The 15,212-nt window shown below is 48.3% G+C and overlaps 1 protein-coding gene across 1 annotated transcript in view; it reads right to left on the minus strand.

The window, feature by feature from the left end:
* The window catches only part of LOC115131959 (semaphorin-3G-like), a 56,232-nt gene extending 44,603 nt beyond the window's left edge, over nt 1-11,629 (minus strand). Inside the window, exon 1 of the mRNA XM_065020623.1 lies at nt 10,930-11,629. Within this exon, the coding sequence (XP_064876695.1) occupies nt 10,930-11,038 (109 nt within the window). The 5' untranslated portion in view covers nt 11,039-11,629. The remainder of the gene's footprint in view (nt 1-10,929) is intronic.
* Nucleotides 11,630-15,212: the final 3,583 nt, after the last annotated feature.

The following is a 15,212-nucleotide window of genomic DNA, read 5'->3' on the forward strand; positions in this document are numbered from 1 at the left end:
ATTGGAAGAGCGTGAGAAGGAGAGACTAAGGTGAAGAGAACGAGAGAGAGAGAAAGGGACAGAGAGAGGAGGACGGGGAATATGAGGGAGCGCTCAAGGCTCTCGTATTTGATTGTCTCTTCTACAAGGAACAAATTGAGGTTTAGTCGTTAGGGTGTTTAGCAATGGCTGGAGGAGTTATTCTGAGCTCAGGGCGAGGGATGAGGGGTTGAGGGGCTAGGGGAGGAGGAGGGGGCACATCGGAGGCACGTTAGACCCCAAGGGCCACACCATGCACCATTCACTCTCTCTCTTCTCTCCTTCACTCGTTCTTCATGGTACAGTTCAAATCCCTTCTCTCTCCTTGTCTCAATCTCACACCTGTCATCGCCACATCTCTCCTACACATCTCTCCCACACCTCTCTCCCCCTATCTCCTCCATCTGACAAGTTTTTTCACATGCAAAAGGCAGATAGACACACACACCTTCGCTGTCTCCACACACCTGGCGGTTAGTACACAGACACACACACACACCACAGATAACACACACATAGGACGACACACACACACACACACACACACACACACACACACACACACACACACACACACACACACACACACACACACACACACACAGAGAGATAGTCATTCATTGCACCCTATAAAAGACTGGGAATCTGAGTCAAGAATGCTGGGAATCTGAGTCTACACACAAGTCAGCCATCTTACCTCCTCCTCCATCTTCTCCCACTCCCTCCCCATCTCCTCCACTGTCCAGACTACCCACCCCCTCCTTTTTGGCCGGACCCACAAGGGACCCACTTGGCAGGACTGCCACCATTATCCGTGTCAACCTGCCCCATAACAGATGCCTGTGACACAGGAAAGCCCAGTGTTTCCTGTCCACGCGTCCCCCGCCATCTCCGGGCCTGTCATATATAACCGACCGTAGAATCATACACACACAAGTAAGCACACGCACACACACACACACACACACGCGCACGCACGCACACACACACACACACACACCTTCACAGAACAGCATGTGCCATATTTCATCCCCCTAGCTGCTCTTTCCTAGATTATACACTGTGTATGGGGACTGTGGATCTGAACGGGGTCTATAAAGGGGTCTTTGTGTCCATGGGACAGAAGTCAGGTGTTTGTCTTGGCTGGGGACACACACCACTCTGGGTTACTCTGCCCGCTGGTGGTGGCCTGGCTTTAACGTCGTCCTCCCCTACGGCATGACATGGAGTAACTCCACGCGGCACGTGTGTGAGTGCGTGCTTGTTCGTCTGTTTGACAGAGACCGTGCATTGGGCCGATCCTCTGCTCCTGAGCTCGTTTTTTTTTTTTTTTTGCTTCTTAAAAAAAAAACACGCTAGTTAGTCATTCTATGTCTATGACCACACATGATGAATGTTTGACCTCTGCGTTGTAAATGTCCTCGGTGGAGACAGAAGTCGGCCCTGCGGGCCCTGAGGTTAGCACTGATAAAGTCCATTCTTCAAACCACTGCCAGGGCTCTGTCAGAATGGATCCACTGGCACGCACACACAGGTGCACACACAGGCGCACACACGCGCGCGCACACACAGGGGCGCACGTGCGCGCAAACACACACACACACACACACACACACACATCCTGGAACCTCTCTCTTATCAGTCGTCTCAGGACGCCTATCTGAGCAGAGTCATACAATTACCCCACAGAGTCAACCAACAGGCTGGGGGAGAGAAGGGAGAGAGGGGCGGAGAGGGTGACCTCAGCATCCCGGGACTCCAATCAACCCCCTTATCAAAAGGACGGCCAATTCACTGTAAACTTTCACAGTGGTTTGAGGTTTCGCCCCCAAACCCAGTCCAAACCCTGCTGGCTCACACCCAGTGCTCATAAAATACCCTAAACCAGGCATTATGGGGGAATTGGGGCTGAAGTGTAAACGGCTAGTAGTGAGGGCCGTGAAATGGGACAGGGACTTGATGATACGTCCCAACGAAGTGGTCGATCGTCTGTTAAGCGTTCTAGTGCTTCCCAACAAGGTGCGTCAGAATAACCAGAACTAGGCCACTTCTGGAGGGTCTAGTGGGGTCCTGGAAGGCCCAGTCCAATCTAGTCCTGCTAGACCCAGCGGAGAAAGTCTCCCTCCTCCTCTCTATGTAATGAAGAAATTACCCTTGTCAACTCTAGCAGGCAGGCAGTCTCCCTGGTCTGTACCAGCTGGCTCCCTCTATCAGCGGCAGGCAGGCAGTCTCCCTGGTCTGTACCAGCTGGCTCCCTCTATCAGCGGCAGGCAGGCAGTCTCCCTGGTCTGTACCAGCTGGCTCCCTCTATCAGCGGCAGGCAGGCAGTCTCCCTGGTCTGTACCAGCTGGCTCCCTCTATCAGCGGCAGGCAGGCAGCGCCCAATGTTGAAGCACTCTCTTAATTAACAAATGCATATACACAAACACTCATCTAGGGATGGACACACAAGTGTCCACACACACACCACATCGTCTGTATGGAGTATTGGCTCAGGTATCAGTTAACTGCAGCCTATACAATCGCCAGGAGCGTTGAGGTAATGGGCGCAGTGTGTGTGTGTGTGTGTGTGTGTGTGTGTGTGTGTGTGTGTGTGTGTGTGTGTCTGTGTGTGTGTGTGTGTGTGTGTGTGTGTCTGTGTGGATGTGCATGTGTGTGTGTCTGTGTGGATGTGCGTGTGTTCCCTGTAATAATTATAGAATGTGCAGCGGGTGATGTTGCTCTTGGCACTTCCTGTCAGCAGCTCCTGGGTGGAACTAATTGATTGCGGAGGCAGTGCAGCTGACATCGGGAGGGGGGGGTTCATAGCAGCTGACATCACTGTGAGCGACACGGACTGTCTGCGCTGTGAACGCTCTCAGAGGGAGTTCCCATCACCCCAGGCTTTCTCCTGCTCACCTTCAACTGGCCCACAGCCAGACTCACCAGCAGTGGATTTCTAGTGCAATAACACGGGTAGACACACGGGTAGACACACGGATACACCCACGTTACGCTAACCCACTCACATACACACATGCAAACAACATTCTGACACCATCTCAAGTCCATTCTTTATTCCAACACTCATCATGACATCCACACGTAGCCTCTCGCCCAGACCAACCCAGGGAGAACGCAGGGCCTTCCTTCCACCAAATCCTCTGTTGTCTCATTTGCCAAAAGGGATGAAGAACGTTCTCCGCTTCCTGTGTTCACTGCGCTGAACGTCAGCCAAATAGGAGAAATCAGAGTCAGAGGACAACGGTAGATGTGACGTCCAATCAGTGTGATTACAGTAGTATTGTGGGGGAAGCGGGAGGGCAAAAACCTGTGTTTACGTACCCCCCCCTAGCATTTAGACATTCCTGTCAATACTACCACCCCTAGTTTCCGAGCCCCATGGGACCCGTAGGACCACAGGCCCTGCAGCCCCAGTTGAAACTGTAGCCCCGCTCACTAACTCTCTCACCAGGCCAGCTTGCACCGGCAGGCAGCAAGGGCCAACCCCAGCAGCAGTCAGAAAAAATATACAAACCCTGCTAACCCCTAGTAGAGTAGCTATGAGAGCCCGTATTGCTTTAGGTAGAGCTTTTCATACCCTAACATAAATACTCCTCCCTCTCCCTCGAATCATGGATCTTTCTCTCTCTCTTTCTTTCTTTGCCTGTGCTATGGGCCAAGCAGGACCACAGTTCTCTCTCTCTCTCTCCCGCTCTCTCTCGTTCCCTCCCTCTCCCTCGTTCTGTCTCTCGCTTTCTCTCGCTCTCCAGTGAACTGCACAGCAGAGGTCTGAGCTGTTTACCCAACCCGAGGGGAGGCCTTTTATGAAGAAAGAAAGAAAAAGAAAGAAAAAGAAAGAAAGAAAGAAAGAAAGAAAGAAAGAAAGAAAGAAAGAAAGAAAGAGCCCACTTCAAACCCCTGGCATCCATCTTTAAGATGGCACAGCAACTCCCGGCACGGCTGTCCCCGTTATGAAATGAAACCACTTGAAGACAAAAGGACGTAGAAGGTTTGGAGAGGTGGATGACAGGGGGATGGGGTGGGATTGTGGGAACGGGTCAGATAGATAGATTTAACCCCCTGGACTGCAGCCATTTGTGTAATTTGTTCCACGCATGGACAGCGTTGTCATTTCTCCGGACACTGGGGTTTATATTGGCTAGCTCTTCACACAATGCACTGTCAAGGGCTCACTTAGACACGCTGGTCAGACAGAACTGAGCCCCGAAAACACAAATACACTTAACAAGGGTGACGTATTTATACTCACATATAGAATAGAATAGAATACAACTTTATTGTCCATCCAGGATGGAAATGTTTCTTTATACACACACAATCAAATATACAGACACACAGAGACTGTATAATGTGTATATAGAGAAACAGACTTGCATAGACAATCTCTCTCGGACTAACACACACACACACGCACACACACAGACACACATACACACACACATTTCTAGCCCTCTTGTGGACAGGGGAGAACTAATCTACATGACAGATGATCAATGACACTTTGTTAGGCCTCGAACCCTCAACCCTGCCTGCTGAAAGGGACTCTGTGTCTCATCCTCAGGTGCTCAACTCTGAGCCATTCCTTCCCTTCCCCTTTCATCCCTCTATCTTTCTCCTGCTCTCCCCTCCCTTTCATCCCTCTATCTTTCCCCTGCTCTCCCCTCCCTTTCATCCCTCTGTCTTTCCCCTGCTCTCCCCTCCCTTTCATCCCTCTATCTTCCCCTGCTCTCCCCTCCCTTTCATCCCTCTATCTTTCCCCTGCTCTCCCCTCCCTTTCATCACTCTATCTTTCCCCTGCTCTCCCTTTCATCCCTCTATCTTTCCCCTGCTCTCCCTTTCATCCCTCTATCTTTCCCCTGCTCTCCCTTTCATTCCTCTATCTTTCCCCTGCTCTCCCTTTCATTCCTCTATCTTTCCCCTGCTCTCCTCTCCCTTTCATCCCTCTATCTTTCCCCTGCTCTCCCCTCCCTTTCATCCCTCTATCTTTCCCCTGCACTCCCCTCCCTTTCATCCCTCTATCTTTCCTCCGCTCTCCCCTCCCTTTCATCCCTCTATCTTTCCCCTGCTCTCCCCTCCCTTTCATCCCTCTATCTTTCCCCTGCTCTCCCCTCTCTTTCATCCCTCTATCTTCCCCTGCTCTCCCCTCCCTTTCATCCTCTCACCTCTGTTCCGCCGTTACCTCCTTACATCCCCCTTCCGTCGTTATTTCACCGTCCCCTCCATTCATGCCTCCACCAATCCCTCTCTTTGCTCTAACATGCCCTTAACACACACTCGTCCTATAGAGTCAGGCCCTGCTGCTCTCAATGCTTACTGCTCTAGCTTGTGTCATGCTGCGGCTCAGCTGGACTCTAATGGCTCCCCAGACAATGATCTACAGAGAGGTTAAAGAAACAGACCATGGGATTAATCACTGTGTGTGCGTGTGTGTGTGTGTGTGTGTGTGTGTGTGTGTGTGTGTGTGTGTGTTGTGTGTGTCAAAGCGATATGAACCAGATGGACATGACTCCAAACAGAATGGCCGAAGGCATGGTGACTTGGACAGACAAACACAGTACAGTAACGGTACCTTATCAGAACCACATCTGAACACCAAATCGGAACGCATCTCAACATCAGATTACTCTCCACTTAATACGGTGCATGGCTGTCATGGACGGAAAGCCCAGACCCCTACCAGATGTGGCACTGTGGGGAGACGGGGAGAGGAAGGCGTGTTGCCAGGCCTTATTACCTAATTGGAGGCAGTGGATAGCTCCCAGTTATAGCCATCGCTACAGACACAATGATGCATTGTTCAGGCCTCCCCTGACTGAGCTCCATCCATGGCTGTGTAATCCATTACTCCCCAGTCACACTGACCTGCCCTGATTAGGAGTAGGAGCTACTGGAGCGGGGGGCTGGGCTTGTCTGAAGAGTGGTTGCATCTAGGTGGGTATATGGTTTATAGCCCCACCTGTTTTCACTTTGACTTGATGGGGCATAAAAAAAAAAGAAGATCTGCCCTGCCAATAAATAATTTCTTCTCAACTTCACCTCAATCTAATTTCCTTTATAGTCATGAAGAAGCACACATCAGGTTCGCCAGAGTCCAGAGAGCGCCCATAGGTCTGACAAGTGGAACAAATAATGAGTCCCTTTCTCTACATCTTCTTAGACTCTTCCGTTCTCTCTTTCATTTCCCCAGCCTCCCCCTCTTCTCTCTCACACCTCTCGTGGGTTCCTCTCCCTCTCTCCTCTCCTCCGTCTCACGGCAGAATCCAACCTTTGTCCATAAATTCAACATTTCCACGGTTAAGTTCAGGCACTAATTCCGAATGGTTAAGTTAAGGGTGAAGGTTTGGGATAGGTTTAAAACAAACAAAAAACTCCATGGGTAAGTTTAGGCATTAAGGAGGCAGACACGGTGACACTTCAGCAAGGCTCAGACACCAGACACACACGTGTGTGAGAACGCCACAGAGTGTGATAACAGCAGAGATGACAGCTCTGAGGTGTCGGGCGTCGGCAGCTAGCTACAGTGCATTCTGAAAGTATTCAAACCCCTTGATTTGTTCCACATTTTGTTACGTTACAGCCTTATTCTAAAATGGATTAAATTGTTCTTTTCCCCCTCGTCAATCTACACACAATACCCCATAATGACAAAGCAAAAACAGGTTATACATTTTTTTAAACTGAAATATACCATTTACATAAGTATTCAGACTCTTTACTTTGGCAGCGATTACAGCCTTGAGTCTTCTTGGGTATGATGCTTGACACACCTGTATTTGGGGAGGTTCTCTCATTCTTCTCTGCAGACCCTCTCAAGCTCTGTCAGGATGGATGGGGAGCGTCGCTGCACAGATATTTTCAGGTCTCTCCAGAGACTTTCGAAGGGGTTCAAGTCTGGGCTCTGGTTGTGCCACTCAAGGACATTCAGAGACTTGTCCCGAAGCCACTCCTGCATTGTATTGGCTGTGTGCTTAGAGTCATTGTCTTGTTGGAAGGTGAACCTTCGCCCCAGTCTGAGGTCCTGTGTGCTCTGGAGCAGGTTTTCATCAAGGATCTCTCTGTACTTTGCTCCATTCATCTTTCCCTCGATCCTGACTAGTCTCCCAGTCTCTGATGCTGAAAAACATCCCCAGAGCATGATGCTGTCACCACCATGCTTCACCTTAGGGATGGTGCCTGGTTTCCCCCAGACATGACTCTTGGCATTCAGGCCAAAGAGTTCAGTCTTGCATTCATCAGACCAGAGAATCTTGTTTCTCATGGTCTGAGAGTCCTTTAGGTGCATTTTGGCAAGCTAAAAGCAGGCCTTCATGTGTCTTTTACTGAGGAGTGTATTCCGTCTGGCCACTCTATCATAAAAACCTGATTGGTGGAGTGCTGCAGAGATGGTTGTCCTTCTGGAAGGTTCTCCCAGAGGAACTCTGGAGCTCTGTCAGAGTGACCATCAGGTTCTTGGTCACCTCCCTCACCAAGGCCCTTCTCCCCCGATTGCTCAGTTTTGCCTCGACACAGTCCTGTCTCGGAGCTCTACGGACAATTTATTTTACCGCATGGCTTGGTTTTTGCTCTGACATGCACTGTCAACAATGGGACCTTATATAGACAGGTGTGTGCCTTTCCAAATCATGTCCAAATCACCACAGGTGGACTCCAATTAAGTTGTAGAAACATCTCAAGGATGATCAATTAAAACTATGATGCACCTGAGCTGAATTTCGAGTCTCATAGCAAAGGCTGTAATGTAACAAAATGTGGAAAAGGGGAAGGGGTCTGAATACTTTCATAATGCACTGTACCTGCCACTGTCACCATCCCTGTATTGTAGCAGCGGCCATCTTGTTTTTGGATATACTGGAACAGACAGATATTACTGACAATCATTCTTGAACAATCCACCACTCAATGGTAGATCATCTAGAACATCTCCTCAGACTTCCTTGAGCTTTTGATTTCCTAAACTAATTCCATAACAACTGGAGTTGAACTGAGGGGCAATGCCAGCCGGAGCTACAGTCCAACCCAATTCTGTCAATCTGTGTCATAGAACCAAAAGTTCACTCCGTATTTCACTCTCTCACTCCAATTTCTCAGCGCTGTACAGTATACAGTTCTTTGGTGCTATGAGCCAACTGGCCCAGTTTCTGAGAATCTTTTTTTCTTCCAGAAGCCTGGGAGCACTTAAGGAAGGAGAGAGAGAGCGAGAGCGAGAGAGAACGAGAGCGAGAGAGAGCGAGAGCAAGAGAGAGAGAGAGAGACTTCTAAATCCCCCTGGAACAACATCTGGGCAACACTGTAAAAACAAACTCCTTCATTCATGTCAACTAAAACAAGCAGCTCCTCCATCTGCAGCACTTTCAAAATGGGTGATGATGAGGAGCAGTGTGTTTGTCTGTGTTCTTGTGTTCGTGTACATGCGAGCAAGAGAGAGGTGTGTGTGTGTGTGTGTGTGTGTGTGTGTGTGTGTGTGTGTGTGTGTGTGTGTGTGTGTGTGCGTGCGTGCGTGTTGTTTGTGAGTAGTGTGTCCACTGCCCGGGCATATTTATCCTCCTGAGGTCTGCATATGATTGATGGGGAGGGGGAGGAAGGGGACATGGTGGGAGGTGAGGAGACAGAGGGACTGTGGGGGGCTCCATCTACAAACGCTCAGCTGCAACGCACAGAACAGACCTGGGGCTACGATGACACCCCCTGAGAACCCCCGTAAACACCCGGCCCCCGACCCGGAGCCCCAGAAACACTTTACGAGCCCACTGCCAGGGGTTTAGGGGCTGTTCCCCACTTCCCATCACAAACCCAGTCTGCTCTCTCACCGACCATCTTTCCAGTCTGACACACAGAGCAGGAGGCAGGAAGCAAGAGGCAGGAGCACCACCATATCTGGGATCAACCAATACCGCCGGGAGAATAGAACGAGAGGGAGCCGAGGGGAGGGGAACGGGGGAGGGGGACTCTGATCAGAGGAACCGATTGGAGGATTAACTAACTGATGATAATCTTTGAGTGAAGCAGTGGAAGGGTTGGGATGGAGGGATGGAGGGGTGGAGGGGTGTAACAGATGGAGGGCAGAAGTGGTAGTGGTGATTTAGAGGAAGTAGGGCTGCTCGGTGCACCTTCCTGCTTTAACTCCTACTAGTTGATTAGATGAGAAAATGACAATGTTTCCTGTTTCTAAATGACCTCTAAAGCCGCAGGGAAAGGATGATGCCTCGGGTTATATAGTGGGTCTGAACAGAGGAAACTAACTGAACTCTATGGTCAAGATGTCAATACCAGGGAAATTTACAAGCCAGTTCGATGTGCCATTTTTCCTGCAACAGGATATGGAGAAAAAAATGGAGTGATTCTTTTCTAATGAAAACATCGACTCCAACAGGAGGAAATCCTTTTTTGATTTTTAACCAATAATAATTGCAGACTCACTTGGACTGGGGAAGGGCCATGTTTGTGAACACTGACCAGGGAATTCCAACACTCTGGTCCAGCCAAGCCAAGCACCTCTCCATACAGGCAGCCTGAGTCATGAGGATACTCTAGGTAGGCTACCAGACATTCAAGGCATTTAGGACCGTAATCCGACACGGTTCCAAATGTCTAACATTGTGAGGCTGATCAAGGACCACCGTTCTCCCGCTGTAAACCACGAGCCGCAGAAAAAGTAGCAGTTGAATGAAAGTGGTTGTCAGACAATAAATGACTAATCTTTGTATTTTTACTCGCTGAGTGTGCAGAGACAGAGCCTGCCGGTTTCCGTGTTGAACAGCCGTGCACCGCGCGCTCTATAAAACGTAATTGCCTTGGCAGTAATTGAATACACTTCTCGGGCGCCACGGTGTGCCCGAAGGCGAAGAGGTGAAAACACACCAAACGCCCTTCGGGGCCAAAGGTAGGCGATCTATCAAAGTTAAGTTAAAACCAACAAACTAAGTAGCCCACAATCAACCATATTTACACAATCATTTCCCACCTTGACAAGACCCTCCAAGACGCCAGTGCGAATGAAAATATTTAACTCACCCAAATTATATCAAGCATAGGCCTGTGCGATAAAAGCGTGTTGCAAATCAAATACTATTGTAAAGGTGTGCCTGACATGCAGACACAATGGGATAAAAGCAATTAAACGTATTCGTGTTTATGAAATTACATGATATATATTACTGAGTCACATTTAATCGAAATGTTATTTGGAAGGGAAAAAAACGGAGTTTCTTGGATTTATAGGCCTTAAACATGCGTCATGTTTTTCGTTCATATGAACAAATGTAGCCTAATGTTCAGGTCAACAGGACATTAGTCCATGTGTATTTCAGAACATTGTTAAAAAATGTTGTAGGCCTATTACTAATACAACGTTATTATATAGGTCTATAATAGCTACACATTTACTTTCGGAGGGTTTCAAACTAATTCAGAGATCTCTCATTCGCAGTGTTGCCCACAATTAATGGCGCTTGAATCTGCACTGCGGAGAGCACTCACACCTGTGTTGTGTACACATACACGCGCGCACACACACACACACACACACACAGACACACCAACACACGAGCAAACATTATTACAATGAGTGCTTACCCGGGAGTGGGTACGGTCATAATGAATAAAAATCAGTAGGCTATAATCCACATACACGCCATGGAGAAAGTAGCCTAATGAACCTAATGAACTTAATCAAATAATGTTACGGAACATGTTCAAACATCTTGTGCGCACTCTGTCAAAACGCATTTTCAAACGACGACACATAGTTGAATTAAGATGAGGAGTCAAACACATCACTTAATTATTCCCCACGTTTAAAGAACGTTAAAAATAAATCAACATTTGAAAATGTTACAAAATAAATCAATATAGCCTAGTCCTACTGACCAGAAAACGCACGTGATCAAATGCATTTATTTCGTATTTTACCTTTGTATGAAAGTCTGAGTCGTGGTACGTTCGTCTTGGTAGCTGAGACAGTTGTTAGAAGTAGAGCAACCAGAGTCACCATGTGGCAGAAAGTTGATGATTCCTTCATGGTTCCTTGGAAATGTCCTTTTGAATTGTCGATAGATCTTTGAGTTTTTAGAAATCTTGCAATTCACCTCTGTAACAAACGAATATTTCTATTCTAAATGATTGTATCACTGTATATATATATTTTTTTAAGTGATTAAACTAAATTGTCATTAACGTGAAGGACTCGGTCAATCCTGTATCTGAACTCCGTGCGTAATGGTCTCAGATATTAATGGTCTCAACACGCGTTTCCCTCTGAACAGCCTTTGCTCCAGCCCCGGAGTTTTTTTTCCTTCTCAGATGTCCGAAGGAGTCCGTTTTTAGACAGGGCTTGGGATAGACCGGATAGACTCACCCCGCCTTTCTCTGGAGGTGCAAGAGAGCCGCGCAGCAGCCCAGTGAAGGGAAGCGCTCCAACCAAGCGATCCGCCTCTCACCAGACACGCTCTCAACTGAAAATGCTCCGGAGTCCTCTGTAGGTGATAAATAAATAGGTTCGATTCTTTTAATAGTCGATTGAGATGTAATTGAATGTTGCTTAATAAAGACTATGTCTGATTTAAGTATTTGAACCTGAAATGGAGTGAAATGAATAGTCTAATTTATCATGGTCTGTGCGCAAAAATAATGTGGCATTACTGGGTCTGTCCGCATCATGGGCGACCTGCCCCTTGAGAGCTATTGTAACGTGTGCAGTGCTTTAATTAAATTGGGGGGTACTCCTCCACTCTCCAAATGAGCAGGGGTCTCCGAGGGGTTGTGGCTAAGCATTCAAGGTGTCAGGGCAATGAAAATCCACTGCCTTTGGTGAAACTGGTTTCTACCAGAAAATATGTTCCCTTCCCTTGTACTTGAATTCAATGGCAGTGGGAGTAGCATTTTCACCTTGATTAAGAGATCAACGCAAAATTGAACCGTTCTTGTCCCCATAACCTAAACATAGGCAATGCATTCCAGCGCTGGCTCAGCCATAGCAACACCTAATTGGAATGGACAAAATGATCATCCTCTTAACCAATAAGGGATCCTACAGCTTTGCAACCTTATGTTTTGGAACACCCAAGTTCACCAACAACAGAAATGTGTGTATGGTTGAATGTACTGTATGATCGAAGGGGGATATTTGGAGAAATGTCGTTTCTTTTGGACAGAGTTACATTGTTACATTGTTCCAGACGTTTTTCGGGTTAAATGTCAATCCTATAGGAGCTTCTTTGAGATTGCATCACTTTCCCCCAATTATCCAACAGTACTCCAGCTATGATTGAGAATGGCAGAGAGAATGTTGAACTGCTTATGTTCAGTGTGTGTGTGTGTGTGTGTGTGAGAGAGAGAGAGAATTATTTATCACTTGGTCTATTTATGACCCTTTCCACATACATGTAGGCCATACCGAGGCCATGTTGACCATGCAGAACGTCTGACGGCGGCTATCATCAGGATCACACGCTAAAACGCACGCAATCTGAAAACAACCACAACGCAATGACGGACACCCTAGCAACGCTGTCCACGATATCTTTTTCCCCCCTCCACTACCAAGGCCCCCTGTAATTGAGAGTAAAATGTGGATGATTTGGGGTTCGTGTGCTGTGACTCAGATGCCCACGTCGATGGACTGAGTACAGACCGTTGGCTGCTCTCAGTGAAGGGGACGGAGGGAGGAGAAGGTTGCAAAAGCTGGGTTAGAGGTCGATGGTAGAAAGTGGCTTTAACCTGTAGAGCTGCCCGCGCCCCATGCACGTTCTCCGCGGTCCCTGCCCTGCCAGTTAGAGGAGGCGGTGGTGGTGGAGGGGAGCCACAGCCGGTGGCCAGGCCTTGCCTAGGGGCAGTAAGATGGGGTTCATAAATGTTTTATCCCTCTCTGGAGCTGAGCGTGGATGCTGGGATTGGGAGGGAGTGGAGTGGATCGGAGCGGACAGGGGCGACAGGCTGCTTCTCGCCACAGGGACCACTCTGGAATCTATCTCAACAGTCCGCCTTGCCTCAGCCTGCCCCCTGTACACTCCCAGAGCTGGGGAGGAGAGAGGGGAGGAGAGGAGCGAGGGATGATTGAAGGTGAAGAGAGGGTTTTGTATTATTAAAACCTGAGAGGAGGAGTGTGTGGGCGTGCCTGTGTGTGCGTGAGTGAGCAGGAGTGTGTGTGCGTGCCTGTGTGTGCGTGAGCAGGAGTGTGTGTGCGTGAGCAGGAGTGTGTGTGCATGCCTGTGTGCAGCTACAGTCTGGACAGGAAGGAGAGCTGAGTCACGTTTGGCCAATAGAGACAAAGTACACCTGGTTTTACTACAAACCACTATATACAGTATCAGTGCAGGTGCAGAGTGGCTGAAGATGTGTCCGGATGTGTTGAGTGAAAATGGCTATAAAGTAGAAGAACATACATGCGTGTACATACACACTGTGATGTGTGTGTAGGTATGTGCATTTCATGAGACAATGTACTTGCCACCCTACCTGTCAGACACCTGGGTTGCCATGGTTACATCAAATCAAATGCATTAATTTTGCCATTCATACATCAACTGATATCTCAAAGTGCTGTACAGAAACCCAGCCTAAAACCCCAAACATCAGAGCCCCCCCCCCCCCCCCCCACACACTCAGGCTCGTGGAACTGGGCGTGTCACATTTGACCTTTGACCCCATGGGGGTGTTCAGGGGGTGCTCATGAGCCCTGTTGTCGCCCCACTTCTAAGCAGACCCTGATTACAGACTGACCTGTGCAGTGACCGCTGACCGGTGCCTTTAAACACAGCAGCATGGGAGGGAGGGAGGGAGGGAGGGAGGGAGCAGAGGACTGTGGAGTCAATGCTACAACTACTGGCCTCACATACATGGTCAGACTGAATAACGCTGTTTATAGATACTCAGTCAAAAATAACACATATCTTGTGTTACCAGAATGCATGTTTAGATCCATGTACTCACCCAAACAAAGAGAGAGAGAGTCAACTATACATGTCATTTGAACATGCTGCTCTGGGCCTGGGAGGTTATTGTCTTTGACTCATCCCAGTCTCACAGTTGTGGATTGTGGTTTTGCTTGAATAAAGCACTCACTGTTATATATATTCTTTCTGGTTTTATTCCCCAAGGAGCAACCATTCCACTTTTCACTATTGACTCCCCCACTAACATATCCTCCTCCCACTCCCTGTCCTCAAATAAGCCTTGAGCTCTCCCTACTCCCTTTAACATGCACTCCTCCTCAACACTCCCCCTTCTTCTCGCAACCCTCCCCTGATCTAGAATGTTCCTTATCCCACCATCTCGCTCTCGCTCTCTCTCATGTTGCTACTCTCTCTCTCCTTTACTCCCTTGCCTCCCCAATATAATTTACATTCCCCACCTGTGCTCTCAGTAACGTTCAGTATGATAGGGACTTTGAAACAAGCTCTGGAGCTCCCCAGGGATCTATTCTTGGACCTCCTCCAAAACAGCTCTGGAGCTCCTCAGGGATCTATTCTTGGACCTCTCCAGAACAGCTTTGGAGCTCCTCAGGGATCTATTCTTGGACCCCTCCAAAACAGCTTTGGAGCTCCTCAGGGATCTATTCTTGGGGCTCTATAGACCTCCTGTCCCTTACTCTACATAGGCTAGGATCTCTCTGGCTGCTAGCCTACACCGGGGAGGACTGAGGGATCGTTCCCTGGCTCCGGGCCCCAGAGTAGTGCTCCCTCTGTGGGGAGATATGTCAGGATAATCTCCCCTCAAGATGGATGATTTCATCACCATCTAAAACATCTGGGAATCTGGCAAACACACCACTCTGACTCTACCAACAGCAACAGTTACAGAAGATAACCAATGTAGTGATGATGTGCAACAATAATCGTCATGTTAAGTACTGTAGATAATCCATTACATTTGGCTCAGGGGGGACAGTGATGCGAATGACGCTGCGCTGTGATTGGTGCCATGTGATAAGTTCACGACCTGAACACAGATGATCAGAGCAGCATCGTCATTGACCGTGACCTATAACCCCTGACCCAGAGATCATGGTGCCCAACGTTTATTTGTTTACCCCCTCCATCCAGAAAGACATTCATCAAGTTTGTCAAAGGGAGGGTGGCAGTGTGTTTGTGTGTGTATGTATCCCTCTGCTTCTTTGCTTTGTGAGCCTAGAATGTGTTGTGTGTTGAGTGACTGTGGTGTATGTCAATATTTAAGTCTGTTTCATTTTAGAGTTA

The sequence above is a fragment of the Oncorhynchus nerka genome, linkage group LG7, assembly GCF_034236695.1.
Source record: "Oncorhynchus nerka isolate Pitt River linkage group LG7, Oner_Uvic_2.0, whole genome shotgun sequence".
Classification (NCBI taxonomy): domain Eukaryota; kingdom Metazoa; phylum Chordata; class Actinopteri; order Salmoniformes; family Salmonidae; genus Oncorhynchus; species Oncorhynchus nerka.